The 18,111-nt window shown below is 37.9% G+C and overlaps 1 protein-coding gene across 1 annotated transcript; it reads left to right on the forward strand.

Annotated features, from left to right (window-relative positions):
* Window positions 1-4,466: 4,466 nt before the first annotated feature.
* si:dkey-11o15.4 (macrophage mannose receptor 1) lies at window positions 4,467-17,387 on the forward strand. The gene is made up of 11 exons (XM_017713113.2): window positions 4,467-4,491; window positions 6,260-6,646; window positions 7,057-7,413; window positions 7,514-7,888; window positions 7,971-8,345; window positions 11,181-11,567; window positions 13,185-13,538; window positions 13,622-13,987; window positions 14,892-15,251; window positions 15,668-15,750; window positions 17,307-17,387. The coding sequence occupies exons 1-11, from the start codon at window positions 4,467-4,469 to the stop codon at window positions 17,385-17,387; spliced, it is 3,150 nt and encodes a 1,049-aa protein (XP_017568602.2).
* The last annotated feature ends 724 nt before the right edge of the window (window positions 17,388-18,111 follow it).

The raw sequence follows: 18,111 nt of genomic DNA on the forward strand, positions 1-18,111 counted from the left end.
TGTGTTTGTTAGGTTTTGTGAAGCTGAAACTCAGCTAGAAAGCCTAAGTTGAATCTGCTTCATTGGACAGACTCCAAATCCACAACAAGCCAAAACATCCATCCATCCATCCATCCATCCATCCATCCATCCATCCATCCATCCATCCATCCATCCATCCATCCATCCATCCATCCATTTTCTAAGCCATTTCACCGTCAGGGTCGCGGGGGGGTGCTGGAGCCTATCCCAGCAGTCTTCGGGCGGAAGGCACAAGCCAAAACAAACTGAACAAAACAAAATAAAACACATCTTTTTGTTCAAGCTTTATCTTCACGTTTTCTCTTTCTTTTCCATTTGCTCCAGATACATTCCTTTTTGAGACATGATTAATCAGTTCTTTCTCACTCCAGCATCTTAGACAGCATAATACTATGATAACCCAGACCTTGTGAGGGTGGCCCCTGATGGCTGTAGAGGCCTAAGTAACTGCTTATATTACCTATTAGGTACAGCTGACACTGACTGTAGTGTAACAACTACATGCATTAGTCCAGCATAAGTCAATGTCCCTCATTTACTACCTAATAGACACAGCTCTGCAGATGCTATTACTGCAGTGATGTAATAGCTAATGAGACAAATGGGGGGCAGTGGAGGGAAAAATGAGATTCCACTATCTTACTGCTCAGCTCATGTCCAGAGACTCCTCACTTAACTCTGACATGTGACCAGAATCAGAGAAGCAGGTAACACTTTATATTAAGGGCATATGATCTGCCAGTAATTAAGGCATTTATTAATGAGAAAAATAATCAGAACATAATGAGTCGTTCATCAGGAACAAATGAATAAGTCATTTATTAACAACTACAAGACTGAATTTCTCAGTACTACCTAATGCATGTACTAATGAATGAAGATGAAGGTAATAAAGGCTTTTTCCAGCATCTGAATTCATCAGGAATTCATGTGTTAATGAAACATTTTGTTGTTACAAGATCCCCTCAGACACGGTGCTGTGGAATATTGTGTCTATCAATGTCACCTCTGTTTTGTCTGTAGCTCCATCATTTTGTTCATTTGTGTCTGTTTCATCTGGCTGAGTAAGCAGTCCTTGTATTTGCCTTTCTTTGTCTGTCAGGTCTTGAGTTTATTGTTTTTGATTTCTCGTGATACACTGTCTGTTTCTACCCACATAGTGTCAGTTTATTTAATGCAATCAAAAATCTTACCCTTGGATAGCATCATGTAACAATAGCAAGAGATCTGCAAGAATTAAGTGAGAAACTTGCAAAGATGACATGTAGAAAAACAACTTTATAGACCTGCTTTCAGTCTCTGTTGTGTTTAGGTGTGATATTGTGAGCCAGTCTGACTTTGCTGTCACATATGCTAATAAAATAAATGCATTAATATTCCTTCTTCTTTTCTAACTGAATTTTTTAATACACATATTTTTATCAAACTTTTGATAATTTGGCATTACATGCTTTAAATCCTCAGAAATCTTTGGATTATTAACATGTTATAGTAAATTGCACAGAAAAAAAATATCTCCAGTACAAATTACACCGAAAGAAAAAATGAATAAACATTAAATGTTATTATCTTTTGCCAGAATACATTTAACAGTAAAATATGATTATCTAATTCTAACACTTAACTTGTACAATATTCATATGAATGTAGAAATATGCATGTAATTTGCATTTTTTCCTAATGACAATAAGGTGAACCATATGAACACAAAATATTTCTATCAAGTTCAATATTTATTTTACATTACATTATTTTAAGCTTCATAGAACACAAGAAATAATGGCAGCACTGGCACAAGTTACTGTAAAGTATAGGAAGATATAAGAAGAACGAAGAGAACAAAATACAAGAAACACAAAATGACGTAAAAACTTTTATTTTTATCCACTTCTGGATCTGAACTGTCTCTAAGCACTACTTGGGTCAAGCCAAGCAGAAGGAAAGCTTACAGTGACTGCCAGCGTTTCCTCTGTTCTGGTCCTCATCTGTTTCTTCCCCTGTGTTGTAGCCATGCACTTTCTGCCCTGTGCCTGTGTTTTTGTTTGGATTCTTGTGCTCCACCCTCTTCTCTCCTTCCCTATTAGGATCCTCACCTGTCTGTAGTCTCTGTCTATCAAGCCTTTTGTTTTAGTCACTGTTCGTCTGGTCTCCTCGTCACTTTGTTAGGTGTAGTTGTTGTGTGACTGCCTCGTGTTTGGTTTGCTCCGCTCAAAGTGTTCTTTGTTAAGCTGAGTAGTTTGTTATTTTGTGTTCAATGTTTCTACTAGTCTATTATATTAAAGTGTGCTCGCAAGGACATCCAGCCACCTTGCACTCTATACACATTAATGATACAGGCAGTAAACTTGCCAGAAATCTTAATGGGGCATTCCATAGACAAGTTACAGAAAAGTACAGAAATTGCATGATGTGGTTATGAATATTGTCCTTGGACAGTGACTAACATGCTGCTTGGTACTTGAGACATTGTGTTTTTTTACTACTATTTTAAAAAGAATAGTACATATAAAACTCAGTAAACATGTGGGCTCATGGGTCATTTTGGACAGGACATAATATTTAAATTGGCTGTTTTTACATTGTAGATATCATTACAATATAGCAATCATTACAAGAAATATCAATACCAATCAATGCGTTTCTCTGAAATACACCGCTTCACATCAAAATAATAGAAATAACTACTTTGCATTTGAATGGTTGAATTAGACAGTCATTTTTATAGACTGGTGGGATTCCCCTTTGGAAGCCACTGCACACCGAATGCTGTGCCATACAGCTTCCAACAATTCGAACCTATTGTTTTTATCAAATGTAGCCACACCAGTGCTCACATTCAGCACTGACATCCAGCAACCTCCAACACTGTTCAAGTTCTCTGCAAACCCCATAGCAGATGATATGTGGCTACACTGAAATTTCAAGTCAAGTCAAGTCAGGCTTTGTTATTTCAGCTATATACAAGTGCACACTAAAGCGAAACAACATTCCTCCAGGACCAACACAGGAACATAAGTGCGAGACAATAGAATAAATACAGTGCAGAAAATACAGTACAATAAATAATACAAAAGACTTACAATAAATACAATACAGAACATAGCATAGAAGTCACTGAGGCTGCAACCACAGCAGCAACATACATTGATTGGTTGATACAATAATTCTGGTAGCAAACATTGTTAAAATAAAATGTGCAAAAATGCAAAGTTGGATCTGCTTATGGAAATAAAATGGAAATAAAATATACATATTACTTCATTCCTGAAGCTGAATGTGTTTGGACAGATCACACTCTCAAAACCAATACCAGTAACAGGCAGAATTACGCTGTCTCTAAAAGTAAGTTAAACTTGAATTAGTTTGCTTTTCTTAAATGATCTGCTGACAGTTAACTTGATGAATTAGTCAAATTAACCCACTAAATCGCCAGGACCCACCAACTGGTCCAAAGTTTTATTATGTACTTCTATAACTCAGCCAGTGTGCATTCTAGTCCATGTAGTCGCTGAAATTATAAGCCTGGGATTTTAAGGGGTTGAACAGGACAATGTGGTGCTTTTTTGGGCTAATAATTCTGATAATAATAAAGATCTAATATAAATGCACTAAAACATCTCATCATTTCTATTATTTCATTAAACTTTACAGAAAGACCTTGTCTATATGATCTCAAAGACCTATCTCCATTAAATATCGAAATATATAAAATATATTTAAACATAAATGAAATGTTTTCAGAGGTGTGCTTCTATGTGTTCTAATGTTTATGCTGTGTTAAAGGGAGGCAGGATTTACTTTATAATACTGCAGTGTTTTAGTAACACTACAGTGTGATTCCTTTGTAACCTGGTATCTATGGAAAAACAAATCAATTAGAAATATAGCATTTATCTGTACTCAGTAATATGATATGTTAATATCAGTAAACATGAGAAGGACGTTTTGGGAGGATGGTGAGTGAGCAGAAGGAGAAGAACTGTCCATATTAGTTTTTACCTTTAACTTCTCAAAGGACTGTTCCAACACAGCGTTAGGTTTGGGTGATTTTTAGTACCCCATTATTTTCATCACATCTGCATTGTATGTAATTCTGCCTAGACAGAAGCTATTCTTAGTTCAATACAACCCCTTTATTGTAATGCATGTACTGATGAACTGGCTTTACAGGTTTTTGATTACTATTGTGAAGTGGTCACATGTTGGCAGTCCCCTCCCTCGTCCGAACAAAGCTATTAGTCCTTTAGACAAGAAAACCCATGAACAATCTCGAATGAAAGGAGCGGAGACAAGAGCACAAATCACTGAGGTAAAACAAGACTTAAAGTTACCACAGTGTCATTACCAACAAGACTATATTGGCAATATGGCTTAAAAATGCTTGTAATGGTCAGTGTGATGTACACAATCCTACCATAATCGTTCTCTTATGCTTCTGCAGAATCATGCTTCAACTGTTGCTGCTCCTAGGTAAGTCTGTACTTGTGCATCAAGTTATACCTTCCATACACAGTGAGGTCTTTTCTAATTTAACACAAAGATTTTCAGTTTAAAGGATTTTATCAGGATAATAACTGTTTTTAAACTGACATGAGCTCAGCAAGTTATATGCAAAAGTTTTTGCATATATTTTTGTGTAGATCAAATCCACCTGAGAATTAGCTGAACAATGATATGACAAAATGATTTTCACATGCTGACTTTTATATGAACAAAAGCCTCAGCGCAGTCACAGTTTCTTCAATTTGAATACAGGGATGCATAAAAAGTGCAGAATCTTCAATATTTAGTTGTTATTTTGCTTGTCATAACTTTTAAATTTCCAAAAAAAAGAAATCTCAAATGTGTTTGTTTACTTCCAAATCCAACCAAAAAGATCCAATATAAACATTTTCAATGTGATCTCAGACTTTTCTGTGTATCATATTAATACCTTAACAGCTCAAATCATTGCAGCAAAAAAATGAGAAATAAAAGAATGAACATAATTTCTGTGCAACACTTTATTTTAATAGTCCACTGTATATCCCCATAGGTGCTCAGTCTGTCTTTAACTCTTTAATTCAATTAAATATCTACTAAATGCCATTGAACTTGAGTTGGATAGAAATGAATGAAATCTCAGTCTATTTATAAACTTAATCCTAATTTTAACACAACCCTTATCCTAACCGTAATGTTTGGAGACCCTTATAACACTCATCACTGCAGACTGGATGAAGAAGTTGTTTGGTCCTCACTAGCAGCACAGCGGGAAACACATTGGTTTATTTTTATTTATAAAACAATTTCCAGCCGCATGCCAGAATATATTACTTCAACGGTGTCTGTAAATAATAATAACTATCAGATTCGCTCCAGTGGTGTGAGTGTGTGTCACTCATTGGGTCAATTTGAACTTTTACTGTATAACCACCTCCACTCTGCCTGACTGTTTTACCTGATTTTTACAATTATTGTCTTATTTTTATTTATTTTCCCCATTCATTTATTAGGTTGTTTAGTATTATTCATGTTCTTATTTTATTACTATTTTAGTCATTTTAATTAATTTTAGTTTCCTTTTGTGATGTTATCCTCATTTAGCTTTATCTTCTTTCAATTTTATTAACTTTTTTATAGAGTTTTATATTTTCTACTGTCTTTGATATATTTTATTATTGACATAAATTTTTTCTGTTATTTTATTTGAGTCATTTTTATTATTAAATTTACTTTTATTATTTGATATGTTCTTACACTTAATCAATCCATTTTTTTCTGTATTAAGTCGGCACCATTGTAAATGAGGGTCACCTTCAATGTTCTCCGAAGTTAAATATAGGTTGATAAAAGTATGAAAAAAGTATTACCAATTTATTTTATTTATTTTATAATTTTGCATGATTTAGAATGCAGTGCATTCTTTATGGGCAGATCTACTTTGTGCATATGTTTTCTGAAATATAGGTTAACATTTTGTTCAGACATAAAAAAGGAAATAATGTAAAAAAATAAAAATAAATAAAAACAAAAACAAAGGGAAAAAATATTTGGGATCAGATTGACCTCAGTTATTATGCAGGCAAAACATAGTCCATGATGCAACTATTTTGCTTTCTTTCATATAAAGTGAATCTAAGTTAAGCTTTCAAATCTGACACTATAACTTTGCATTGCTTTCCATAACTCTATATGTCTTTACCTCCGTATTTCAACATGCGTTCATATTGCAAAATTGACATTATGTTTTCAACAGGCTTTTGCGCCACCAGCGTTTGTCTTCCTCATCAGTATCACTTGGTGAATGAGGGTAAAACCTGGTCTGAAGCCCAGAGCTACTGCAGAGAACATTATATTGACTTAGCCAGCATTGATAACAATGAAGAAACATCGGCGCTTATGAACATGGTAAACTTCAGTAACAACAGCCCAACCTGGATTGGACTGTATGATGATCTGTACAGCTGGAGATGGTCTCTGGATGATGATCACTTCTACAAGGAGAATGAGAGAAACTTCAGAAACTGGGACATAAGGAAACCTATAAACTGGGGTGGAAACTCTCAGTGTGTGTACTTTTCACGTTATGCATTATGGTGGGAGATCTCTTGTTCTTCCACACTCCCATTCCTTTGCTATGATGGTGAGCATGGGTCTTTAAGGGTTCTTTAGTGAAGGCAATGGTTCTACATACAATCATGAACTCACAATGAACCATTTGCAGGCCTAAAGGAGTCTTTGCATTGTCAAATTGCTGTTCAGATTCATGTAGAATGTGTTGTATATGGTTCTATGCAGCACCAAAAATGTTTCTTCTGCTGTTACAAGCGTGACATCATAACCACAGCAGAACCCTTTTTAATGCATTTTGACAAAGGTTCCATATAAAACCATACACAACAAATCCTCCATTAATCTGAGGAACGAATTCACAATGCAAAGAATCCTTTAACTGTCCAAATAGTTCTTTGTGTGAGAACCATTGCTTTTTAATAGTGTAGTGTATTATTTTCCTTTGAACTTTTTGTAGACTGCTCCAAATTTTTCTTTCAGGGAGAGAGAATGCCAACGCAAGTTATGTTTTAGTTTATCAGAGCATGAGCTGGACTGAAGCTCAGAGATACTGCAGAGAACATCACACAGATCTGACCAGCGTGAGGAATGAAACTGAGAACAAGAAGATAAGATCTTTGTTAAATTTGCATTATTTTTATTATTACGCTGTGTGGATTGGCCTATATAAAACCAGGTCCTGGTCAGATAAGAGCAACTCTTCTTTCAGCTACTGGAAAGCAGGACAACCAGATAATGCTGGACAGCGTGAATACTGTACAGCTGTGTCATTCAGTGACTCTGGACAATGGACAGATGAAAACTGTGGTCGAGCATTTCCTTTCTTCTGCTACAGTAGTGAGTAGTTTCTGTTTTTGTCATGCAAAACTCACAAAGTATAACGGTTTCCACAGTTTCTGTGCTACCTCGTGTATTTTATTTATCCATGTGCTTTCAGTGATGCCATCTACTTCATCTAATCATTATCATTTTGTTAATGAGAGTAAGAGCTGGACTGAAGCTCAGAGATACTGCAGAGAGAATTACACTGACCTGGCCACCATTGATAACATGGAGGAAATGAACAGACTCATTAACACAGTAAATGGCAGCTACACTGGTTTAGCCTGGATTGGACTGTATGATGATCTGGACAGCTGGAGATGGTCTCTGGATGATGAGAGTTTCTACAAGGAGGGAGAGAGAGATTTCAGAGGGTGGGACCATCAACCTGATAACTACATTGGAAGGGAGCTGTGTGTTTACATACACTCTTATGGAACATGGTTTGATGGACAATGTGAAACATATCACACATTTGTTTGCTATAATGGTATGAATATTTGACTGATTATCTAGGATGTTTTTGTGTTTAATTTGTAGACATAATTGATTAAATTATTAATGTATTTCAGGCAAAAATGGAGCTGACGACTACATCTGGATAAACCAGTACAGGTCTTGGGCAGATGCTCAGCGTTACTGCAGACAGTTTTACACAGACCTGGCCAGTGTGAGGAACTTAACTGAGAATCAGAGAATTGTTAACATTACAGGTGGCTATGATGTCTGGATTGGTCTCTACAGGACCAGACTCTGGTCAGACCAACACATTTCCACATACGAAAACTGGCGACCAGGCACCTCTTACAGAGCTGAAGAACCAGACAATGGGGCAAATGTTTTTGGACAGCACGGTGATCAGCACTGCACTTCTGTATCATTCAGTGATTTAGGCTTGTGGACAGATGAGAACTGCTTACTCACGCTCCCCTTTGTCTGCTACAGAAGTAAGTATTTTTTTTTTATCTTTTACTTCTTCTTTTAAGATTAAGATTAAGAGACCCTTATTAGTCCCACAACAGGGAAATTTCACCTCTGCATTTAACCCATCCGTGAAGTGAAACAAAACACCCACACTAGTGAGCACACACACACTAGGGAACAGTGAGCACACTTATCCGGAGCAGTGGGCAGTCCTATCCACAGTGCCCAGGGAGCAGTTGGCTAGTGCTATAGTACTAGTGCTATATGGATAGTGCTGTACAAAGAGATGTGTCTTTAGTCTGTGTTTAAAGACCATGAGAGGGTGTGCTATTTGGACAGCCAGTGGAAATTTGTTCCCCTACCTGGGAGTCAGGACAAAAAAGGGTCTTGATACTTGTCTTCTGTGTGTTTTGAAGGTTGGTGGATCAAGCCAAGCTATACTTGAAGCTTGAAGTGCTTGAGGTACAGTTTGAGTTTTGACAATTATCATTAGGTAGGGAGGGTTGGTCCATTTTTGCCTTTTTATGCAAACATCAGGGTTTAAAATCTGATGTGGGTGCTACAGGAAACCAGTGAAGGGAGCACAGCAGTGGATTGACATGAGTGAACTTTGATGATAGAAGACAAAACCTGCTGCTGCATTCTGTGTGAGTTGCAGCAGCTTAATGGCCCACATATGAAGATCAGTCAGTAGTTAAGCCTTGAGACTGAACTAGCACGTGGGTGGCTTCTCAAGAGAAAAAGGGTTGAATCCTCTGGATGTTGTAAAGGAGAAACCTGCATGACTGAGTCAGGTTTGCAATATGAGTTGTGAATGTTAACTGGTCTTCCAAAATCACGCAGAGACTTTTTGTATCTTTAGACGGATTGACCAATGAGGTCTCGAATGAGATGGCAAGATCGTGGTTAGGACCTGTAGTTCCAGGGATGAATAGCAGCTCATTTGCCATCTATGAACAGATCCTAAGATTCAGTCATCCTGAGATTCAACTGGAAACCTGAGTATCAGAGGATGGGAAGCAAAGCATTGGTTGGGTGTCATCAGCATAACAGTGGTAAGAGAAACCATGAGAGGATATGACATCACCCAGAAAATGTGTGTAGAGTGAAAAGAAAAGAGGCCCAGTACCAAATCATGTGGCACACCAGTGGAGTGCCTGCATGGAGTGGATGTGGACCATCTCCATGTTATCTGCCCCTCCAGATAGGACTCAAACCACTTCCACATGGAACCAGTGATTGAAGTTGTGTGGTTGACTGCAGAACCCATTACAGTTTCACTATGAGGGCAGTTTCTCTTCAGTGTGACAGTTTGAAGCCAGACTGGTTGGGGTTCTGTAACTGGTTCTGAGTGACAAAGAGAGACAGTTGATTATAGACTGTATGTTTAAGAATTTTTGAGTGGAAAGAAAGGAGTAATACCGGTCTGTAACTGCTGACATTGGAGCCATCAAGAATGGGCTTCTCCAGGATGGGAACCACCCTGCAGTCTTAACTGCTGGTGTACCATGACCAGATAAGAAGATGTTTATACATGGAGAATGACTGGAACAAGGTGGATGGGATGGCATCCAGAGGGCAGATGGTTGGAATGTTGGATTTGAGTAGCTGCAAGACATGTCTGTGGAAAGAGAAAAAAAAAGTTGGATGAAAAAGAGCAAGTAGATGAGGACTGATGGAAGGAGTCAAGACAGAGGAAAAGACTGGTGGATTCTGCCAAACTTCTTAAAGAAGGTGACACAATCCTCAGGGATAAGAGAATAGGATGTAGGGGGAGAAGGAGGGTTGAGGAGAGAGGAGAACGTTCTGAAAAGCTTGTGTGGATCAGGTGCTGATACTTCGAGTTTCCCTCTACAGAATGATGACTTTGCAGCAGTTCTATTAAGTGAAAACTTACAAAGGAAAGATTGGTGGGAGCAAAGATTGGATTCAAGAACGGATTTCCTAAACTTTTTCTCAGCCTTTCTTACCTTGCTAGTTGTTGCAAAGGACACCTGTCAGCCAGGTGGCAGGAGGGTGCACCCTCAGAGCTGCAGTTATGGATGGGCATGGACATTTTGTGGGTGGACTGAATTTCACTCCTGCAGCCAGTAGCTACAACAAAGTTGTAAATCACTCATAACCATGACATTGACCTCAGAAGAAAAAAAACTGAAATACACAAAACATAGAGCTCATAACAGAAAGGAAAACAAACATGCTTTGCACAAAAAGCTGTTATATCTTATGTTTACTCTGCTTGCATTTTCTCTTAAATATTCTGAGCTTTTGCACCTTCAGATTTATTGATCTATGTTGAGAGCCGTGTACCAGTTTTCAGTTGCTGTATTTGTGTATGTAATGATATATAATGTACTTGGTTACTTTCATGCTTTTAATAAGCCATGTTTATAGACGTCCAGTCTATATATGGCAGTGAAGATCTTGGAGTAACTTTTATTTGAGAGACTTTTTCCCATGATGTCCTTTTGCCCTTTTTGTTGAAAAGCATTCCAAACGCCTCATAGCTACAGTAATACAGCTGTTATAAACTCGAATTTTGATTGGCAAATATAAAATTGAAATTTTCATAGACTAGCAACTTACTTTTTACTTTTGGTTTTAGTTAATTTATCACAAATATTTTAATATTGAAAGTAAATTTGCACAGTGATTTTTGGGTGGGCCAAGGCTTGCTGGGTTTAATAATACTGCCACCACAGGGTGCCAAGCACCAATATCGTTAAAGTAGCCTCAGGTTGCATGGCCGAAACAATCAACAATGGTCACATGAAGAAAAAAATATATAATTTGCTCAGATAAATTGTACTTCTCTTCTTGTAGAAAACATGTTTTTCTCTTAATCTTTTCCAATAAAGAGTTCTGCACAGGGCACTCATGTGTCAATCATCGGTATCACTTTGTTTACGAGAAAAAGACTTGGACTGAAGCTCAGAGATACTGCAGAGAGAATTACACCGACCTGGCCACCATTGATAACATGGAGGAAATGAACAGACTCGTTAACACAGCAAATGGAAGATACTCTGGTTTAGCCTGGATTGGACTGTATGATGATCTGGACAGCTGGAGATGGTCTCTGGATGATGAGAGTTTGTACAAGGAGAATGTGACAAATTTCAGAAACTGGTATATACAGAAACCTGTTAACTGGGGAGGAAAAAGTATGTGTGCATGTATAGCTTATGATGGGACATGGCAGGAGAACTCTTGCTCCTCTACATTCTGGTTCATTTGCTATGATGGTAAGCATAACTGTCAAGTACAACCCCGTTTCCCAAAGGTTGGGATGCTGTGCAGAATGTAAATAAAAATAGGATGCAATGATGTGCAAATGATGTAAACCATATTTTTAAAGAAAATACAACAAAGACAACTTATCAAATGTTAAAACTGTGAAATGTTGTTTTTTGGAAATTATATGCCCGTTTTGAATTTTGGAACCACGTGTTCCAAAAAAGGTGGGACAGGGTCATGTTTACCACTGTGTTTCATCACCTCTTCTTTTAACAACAATCTGTAAGTGTCTGAGAACTGAGGAGACCAATAGCTGTAGTTTGGAAAGTGAAATGTTTAGAATTCTTGTGTGATATAGGATTTCAGCAGCTCAATAGTTCAGGGTCTCCTTTGTTGTATTTTTCACTTCATAATGCATCAAATGTTCTCAGTGAGTGACAGGTCTGGACTGCAGGCAGGTCAGCTTAGCACCCAGACTCTTTTACTATGGAGCCATGCTGTTGCAGTACATGCAGAATGTGGTTTGACATTGTTTTGCTGAAATAATCAAGGCCTTCCCCGAAAAAGATGTCATCTGGATGGCAGCATATGTGGCCAAAACATGTATATATCATTTAATGGTGCCTTCACAGATGTGCACGTCACCCATGTCATGTGATCATGAATACTGGCTTTTGGACTGTGCACTGATAACAAGCTGAGTGGTCTTTAGTCTGGAGGATGTAGTGTCCATGTTATCCAAAAAGAATTTTGCATGTTGATTTGTCATACCAAAGGACACTTTTCTACTTCCCCTCAGTCCATTTCAAATGAGCTCCAGCCCAGAGAACACAGCAGTGTTTCGGGAACACATTTATGATTGGTTTCTACTTTGCGTTTTAGACACTGAGCCCATGCAATGATTTCCACCAGAGAATCATATCACTTTTTAATGCAGAGCCGCCTGAGGGCCCAAAGATCATGGCCAACGAATACTGTTTTTGGTCTAGTCAGAGACAGAGACAGAGATTTCTCTGGATTCTCTGCATCGTTTATGTTTGTAGAAGATGAAAATCTAAAGTTCTTTGCTCTTTCATATTGTGAAATGTTATTCTTGAATTGTTGCATTATTTGATCATGCAGTCTTTCAGAGTGGTGAACCCCTCCTCATCTTTACTTCTGAAAGAATCAGCCTCTATGGGATGCTTTTTTTGCCCAGTCATGCTACTCACCTGTTGCCAATTAACCACCAGGTGTTTTCTTAGCATTACACAATTTCACCAGCCCTTTATTGCCCCCGTCCCAGCTTTTTTGGTATGTGTAGTCGGCATCAAATTCAAAATGGGCAAATATTTTTCAAAAAGCATTGTCTTTGTAATATGTGTAATGGAATATAGGGTTAAATGATTTATACATCATTGCATTTTGTTTTGAATTGCATTTGGTACAGTGTCCCAACATTTTTGGTCATGAGGTTGTATATATTGTGGAAATTTCTCCTTCCATTTTTTCTTTCACTTTTCTTTTCACTGTTTGTAAAATGTTCCATTTGTGTTCTTCTGTTTGTGATGCTATGGGTGTGATGTATTAAAATAAAGAATCATCTTTTCCTCTTAAATGTCAATAATTGTAATTTTCCCTTTTAGGGCGGCTGAATGTCAGTACACCATATGTTTTAGTTTATCAGAGCATGAACTGGACTGAAGCTCAGAGATACTGCAGAGAACATCACACAGACCTGGCCAGTGTGAGGAATGAAACTGAGAAAAAGAAGATAAGATCTTTGTTAAATTTTTATTCTTATTATTACACTGCATGGATTGGCCTGTCTAAATCCAGGTCCTGGTCAGATAAGAGCAACTCTTCTTTCAGCTACTGGAAAGCAGGACAACCAGATAATGCTGGACAGCGTGAATACTGTACAGCTGTGTCATTCAGTGACTCTGGACAATGGACAGATGAAAACTGTGGTCACACTCTGCCTTTTCTCTGCTATAATGGTGAGCAAATACCTGTTTTTGATATCCATTGTTTGCAAAATGAAAAGCAACATATTTTCTCAGATTTCTTTTTTTTTCTATAGAAATGACATCTAATCGTTATCATTTTGTTAATGAGAGTAAGAGCTGGACTGAAGCTCAGAGATACTGCAGAGAGAATTACACTGACCTGGCCACCATTGATAACATGGAGGAAATGAACAGACTCATTAACACAGTAAATGGCAGCTACTCTGGTTTAGCCTGGATTGGACTGTATGATGATCTGGACAGCTGGAGATGGTCTCTGGATGATGAGAGTTTCTACAAGGAAGGAGAGAGAGATTTCAGAGGGTGGAACCATCAACCTGATAACTATAATGGAAAAGAGCTGTGTGTTTACATGTCTTCAACTGGGGAATGGTTTGATGCTTCCTGTACTACCAGAGTGGGATTCATTTGCTCTAATGGTAGGATGTGAAACAGCTACCCTCTATTTTGATTTTATGTAAGTGGGGGGGGCCTCAAAGGAAGTGATAAGATGAAAAAAATCAGATCTTTTTGTACAAAGTCCTTTACATTCTTAATGTAAATCAATGCTGAATTTTAAATACATGAATGCTGAATTTTAAATATATTTAAATGACAAAAAAAAGTGCAGAATCTTGAGAAATGTTCATTATACTCGCCCTGACAAAATTCTTCAAGTTTTTTATTTAAGTTGTTTATTTCCATTTTTATAACAATGTGGTCTCAGACTCAGGTATCAGACTGAAAGTTTTTATATTATTTCTTTTTCACCTAAACTTTATTTTTTTCATCTCAAGTTATGCTACCTCAAAAACACAAACAACAACAACAAAAAATACTTGACATTGATTGCTTGAACTTGGCTTGTTCTAGTTTACTCAGCATCTTTGATGAGCAGTGAAACCTTACTGAAGGCATCAACTAATATTTTTTGCAATCTGATTATTTCAGCATTTAGCCATTTTGTGATGTCTGTCAAGTACATGCATGAAGTGAGCCGATGCCCCTTTGAGCCTATGCCCCTTTGCCCTCAGATTGTTGACCTCTTACAGCAGGAATAGAGCTTGGGTGCACTCCCTATTTAGACTTCACTTCAATCTTTGCATAAGCATCCATCACCACAACGTTAGAAATCCAGCTGATAATGAATCTCTTTCAGAAATCCACCTTTAGGAATGTGGTGTTTTGAACAACAACCAAACATACAGAAAGTGTCAGCCCTAATGATTGATTGCAAAAGCAGAATTTACATAAGTTTCTTTGTATCTCGTCTAAAATGTTTGTGCCTGCACCTGATATCTGCAACAAAAGGAAATGTGACCATGTCAATGCTCTCTTCTGTAGGTAACGACACACATGTATGGGTTTCTGAAGGAAAGACTTGGGCAGAAGCTCAGAGTTTCTGCAGAGAGTATTACACAGACCTGGCCAGTGTGAGGAGCCGGACTGAGCTGCAGCAAATCCTGAGAATTACAAATGGCAGTGCAGTTTGGATTGGTCTGTATAGAAACCGACTGTGGTCAGACCAGAGCAATTCCACTTTCACTTACTGGAGACCAGAGGTCCAATTTGCACCATCAGAGCCTGATAATGGTGTGTACACATATGAACAATATGGAAATCAGCACTGTACAGCTGTGCATTATTTAGGCTACTGGACAGATGAAGACTGCCTGTCCAGTTTCCCATTCATCTGCTACAGTGGTGAGCTTCTCTCATTTGGGTTATACAGACAAATAAATACATATAATACATGGTAGTCCTCTAGTCCCAGTTTCAACTAAATGATGAAGCTAAAATGTGTTACGTTTTTACAATCACAAGAGCTTACAAATGTGTTTTCATGCTAACAAAGTAAAGCTACTGTGTTTTCCTTTTGTTTTGTTTAGCTGCTCCACTACCAGGTACGAAAGCACACTGTCTGTGCTCTTCCTTAAACACTAGACAGGTTTACAGTTTGTTTAATATCAAACTAAAATAAAGACATCATTAATGATTGTTACAGTAACAGAATGTAAGCATGAAATACTGTATGTCTTTGTGCACATAAAAACCTCATGTGTCAGTCATGGGTGGTAATGTGTAGGTCCACTATATTAATCAAACCACTTTTGTCACAGCTTCTGTCATGGGACTGCGAATGAAGGTCAAAGCTGGGAAAAATATGTCAGAATCAGAAATCAAAGGAATGGTGTTGATGCATGTGAGTGACCTTTTATTACCTTGCTGTAAGGCCGCACAACGTTTAAAAACACGCCACTTAAAATCAGAGAATGTGCGATCGATGGTGAATAGAGTTGTGATGGTTCACCCCTTTCATGGTTTGCTTCCGTCATCCACTTCTATTTAGTTCATTGCAGCTTGTGCATATACAAACCATGGGGTCTTTAAAAAGGAGGAAATAAATGACTAAAAGATATCTTAAATAAACCAACATGTAAACAAACAAATAAATACATGTAACCGTCACTCCGCTTTAACGTTATAATAATAAGTAATAGCAAGGAGTCTATGAAAGCATCAATGTAGGGTGGGCAGCTAGTCCAAGGCAGGTGGTGGTAGTTGGGGCGTGGGCAGCTGGTCTGAAGTGGGTACCAGGAGAGCTCGACACCTTCAGTGTCCGGCCGGACAGGTGGATGGTTGTATACTCTGAAAAAAAGCAGGGAGAGTGAATTAGTTTTATTTTGTCTTTTTGTCCGTAAAACAGGGGATGTAAACATTTACAGAGTGTGGCTAATGACTCTGGCAGATCTGACTATAACAGCTGTAACAGCTTAACTAAAAGGAGAGAACCAGAAGGACACACAGACATGAAAGCACTCAAACAGTTTGGCATCCCTCCGCTCCACCGTCAGTTTACTATAATTCCCTGTGTCCATGGACCCCTGGATCTGCTGCCTTTATCTAAGGGGAACATTACCTATCAAAAGCTAAACTGAACAAGTGAGTTTTCAGCCTAGTTTTAAAGATTGAGACTGAGTTTGAGTCCCGAACAGTTTCTGGAATATCATTCCAGAGTTTGTGGGCTTTATAAGAAAAAGCTCTTCCCCCAGCTGCAGCCTTATGAATTCTAGGAACTATTAATAAGCCAGAACTGAGTAGTCATGATGGCTCGTAATGGGAAATAAGGTCTTGTAGGTAGTCAGGAGCGAGCCCATGTAGGGCTTTATATGTCAATAAAAGAATTTTATAATCAACATGGAATTTAACAGGCAGCCAATGAAGTGATGAGAGCACTGGACTGATATGATGAAATTTTCTAGTTTTAGTTTATCCTTGCTGCGGCGTTTTGGACTAGTTGGAGTTTGCTTAAATTCCTGCTCGTACATCCTGACAGTAGTGCGTTACAGTAGTCTAGCCTGGAAGTAATAAAGGCATGTACTAGTGTTTCTGCATCATGCAGGGATAGGGCATTTCTTATCTTGTCATGCAAAGCTGTCCTAGTGATTATTGCTCTTGGTTTGTCCAAAAAAAAACCCCACAGACAACAAAACAAGTGTGGTTCATGCCACATGCACCGTGAGTTGAACCACAGGCTGAGGAACAATGAATTTCTGTTTTTAGTTCAGAAAGTTACACCACTGATAATGAATAATTTTGGGCATACACAATCAGTGTACATTCAGTGTATTCCATATCACAAAATTGGTAGTTTGGTATCCCACTAATGTGACTGATATGATAAAACATAAATCTGCCTCACAAATGTTACATTGTATATGGTATAACAAGCTTATTTAAAAGAGTTTTATTTTCCAGCTTCAAGACAAATTCGCTGGATTGGTACTTTCCAGCTCCTTCTCTATAAATGTGACAAAGATCTGGAGGACAAGTCCCTGAGGGAAGCAGACCGCTTTCATCTTCACAGATTCTTGGCATAAGTCATTGATATTGATTGATATTACTTAGTGATTAATGCTTTTTGGAATGATTCACAAGCTAAATACTACAAAATAGTCAAACATATTTGATAGATCTTGTTGAACATTTCATTTTAGGTTTTATTTAGTTTTATTTTATCTGGATCATTAGATTTATTAATCAACGGGTGAGGGCTTATTTTTTTGCCTTAGGCACTTGCCTACTGACCATCAATCTCTTTGCTGGGGATACTCTTTCAGATAGTTATATGTGTTACAGAGGATAGTCACAGCGAAATTGATCAGCCTGCTTTACTGTACCAGCAGTCCTACATCAGCTCTGAAGCTTAATCATCTTTACCAGACTTGGCCTCAAAAAAAAAAACATTATGGGACATTATGAATACTTGGTTATGGTATATGGGCTTGTTAATGCTCCTTCAGTGTTGAAGTCATTTGTAAAAAAAATAAATGAATAATTAAAATTGTGACACATGGGTCATGTTATTGTGTATTTTGACAAAAAGACTTGAGGCAGACCACAGGTGGCCAGAACCATGTTACGACTATATCAAAGAGACACAAAGCTTGATGGCTACAACCTTGTCACTCCATCTGAAGGTAGTGTTAAAAATTAGGTTGGCCAGTTCTGTATCTAAAGATCCTGCTTACATGTTTATGGCAGCAGTTGGCCTATCAGAAGT

The sequence above is a fragment of the Pygocentrus nattereri genome, chromosome 16 (genome assembly GCF_015220715.1).
Source record: "Pygocentrus nattereri isolate fPygNat1 chromosome 16, fPygNat1.pri, whole genome shotgun sequence".
Lineage (NCBI taxonomy): Eukaryota > Metazoa > Chordata > Actinopteri > Characiformes > Serrasalmidae > Pygocentrus > Pygocentrus nattereri.

Bases quoted from the DNA above. Each gene is read 5' to 3' on its own strand.
- si:dkey-11o15.4 (XM_017713113.2), top strand. From the start codon at position 4,467: ATGCTTCAACTGTTGCTGCTCCTAG. The intron at 8,346-11,180 runs GTAAGTATTTTT...TTTCCAATAAAG, and splicing joins CCCCTTTGTCTGCTACAGAA to AGTTCTGCACAGGGCACTCA. The intron at 13,539-13,621 runs GTGAGCAAATAC...TTTTTTCTATAG, and splicing joins GCCTTTTCTCTGCTATAATG to AAATGACATCTAATCGTTAT.